Here is a 1,580-nt window from a genome sequence, read left to right on the forward strand (position 1 = left end):
TCTGTTCTAGTTCTGTTCTAGTTCTGTTCTAGTTCTGTTCCAGTTCTGTTCTAGTTCTGTTCTAGTTCTGTTCTAGTTCTGTTCTAGTTCTGTTCTACTTCTGTTCTACTTCTGTTCTACTTCTGTTTTAGTTCTGTTGTAGTTCTGTTGTAGTTCTGTTATAGTTCTGCTCTCTTTCAGTTATGTTAATTATTTTTGTTTTGCAAAACAAGCTATTTTGATAAATAATTTAAGATAATAAAACACGTCTCTAGAAAAATTATCTACTGCCTATTATAATAATTTTTTATTTCCCATTTGCAATCTGCAAATTAATAAGAGGTTTAATGTGAGATTGTGAAAATTTATAAAAGCCACGCAAATTGTTTATAAATTGACCACAATTAATAAAACTTTGATTAGTTTTTGTTAACAAGTGAACGAATGCATTAAAAAGTTATTAAAATGTTTAAACCAAGAAATTATAAATATATATAGTAAAATAATAAATTTTTAACATAATAAATATTTAAAAAAGTGCGATATGTTGAAGGTCTTCTTGATATTAAGCTTAGTTATTATAACTATTTTAAGGGTTTCAGCTAAACCACAACTTTTACTTAATAGTGGCGGTTTGCTAGGAAGTTTGTTAGGTGGACCCAGCTTGCCATCGGTAAATGATGTTACCCACGGGGTGATTAATATAAAGGATAACCAGCAACAGGGTAAGTTTTACTAAGTAATACCTAGATTTTAAAAGAAGGAAGATTATTTACATATATCCCTTCTAGTTGATCAACAATCTCAGTTAAACGGCGAATTTGTAGAGGATTCAACAGGAATTCGGGTACCAGCTGGTGTTAATTTGCCATTAGATTTAATAAGTAACAATTTCCAAATAGGCGAAGGACCCGGTGGCATTCAAAATTTGGAGAGTAACCGGCAAATATGTAGGTTAAAGTGATTCTACTATCAAAACATTAATAACCATAAAATGTAATATCTTTGAAGTCGATCAGTCAGCGGATCTAATTGGTGTTGGTCATCAGAAAACTGGCCTTGCTCAGGTGCCAATACAAGCAAATGCTCCGATAAAGCTTATAGATCAAAATACTCAAATAGCCGAAGGTCCTGGTGGTATAGGGAATGTGATAACGAATATGCAGAAAGGTATCCAAAAATATAAAAATTGCAAATAAAAAACATTTGATTGACTTAAAAATTAAAATTTATTTTTCTTTTTATAGTCCATCAAGCTGGCAATTTGATTGGTGCTCAGAATTCGGAATCAGATTTGATTCAGGCTGTTGCTGGTGTCAATGTACCTATAGATGTTCTTACTAATAATCTCCAAATAAACAAAGGACATGGTGGAATACAAAATTTGCAGGCAAATGAACAATTCGGTATGTATCCTAAACTTTTTACACAACTTTAAATTCAACCTGGTTCAGTTGTAGTCAAATTCTAATTCAGTTCTATTTCAATTCTAATTCGGTTCTAGTTCATTTCTAGTTCAGTTCTAGTTCAGTTCTAGTTCAGTTCTAGTTCAGTTCTAGTTCAGTTCTAGTTCAGTTCTAGTTCAGTTCTAGTTCAGTTCT

At 31.6% G+C, this 1,580-nt stretch overlaps 1 protein-coding gene across 1 annotated transcript in view; it reads left to right on the forward strand.

Moving 5' to 3' along the window:
* Window positions 1-523: 523 nt before the first annotated feature.
* Window positions 524-1,580, forward strand: part of LOC111689267 — a 4,107-nt gene continuing 3,050 nt past the window's right edge. The window contains exons 1-4 of the mRNA XM_046945996.1: window positions 524-704; window positions 771-929; window positions 991-1,149; window positions 1,227-1,385. Of these exons, the coding sequence (XP_046801952.1) occupies window positions 524-704; window positions 771-929; window positions 991-1,149; window positions 1,227-1,385 (658 nt within the window). The remainder of the gene's footprint in view (window positions 705-770; window positions 930-990; window positions 1,150-1,226; window positions 1,386-1,580) is intronic.

Source organism: Lucilia cuprina, chromosome 3 (assembly GCF_022045245.1).
Source record: "Lucilia cuprina isolate Lc7/37 chromosome 3, ASM2204524v1, whole genome shotgun sequence".
Classification (NCBI taxonomy): Eukaryota; Metazoa; Arthropoda; class Insecta; order Diptera; family Calliphoridae; genus Lucilia; species Lucilia cuprina.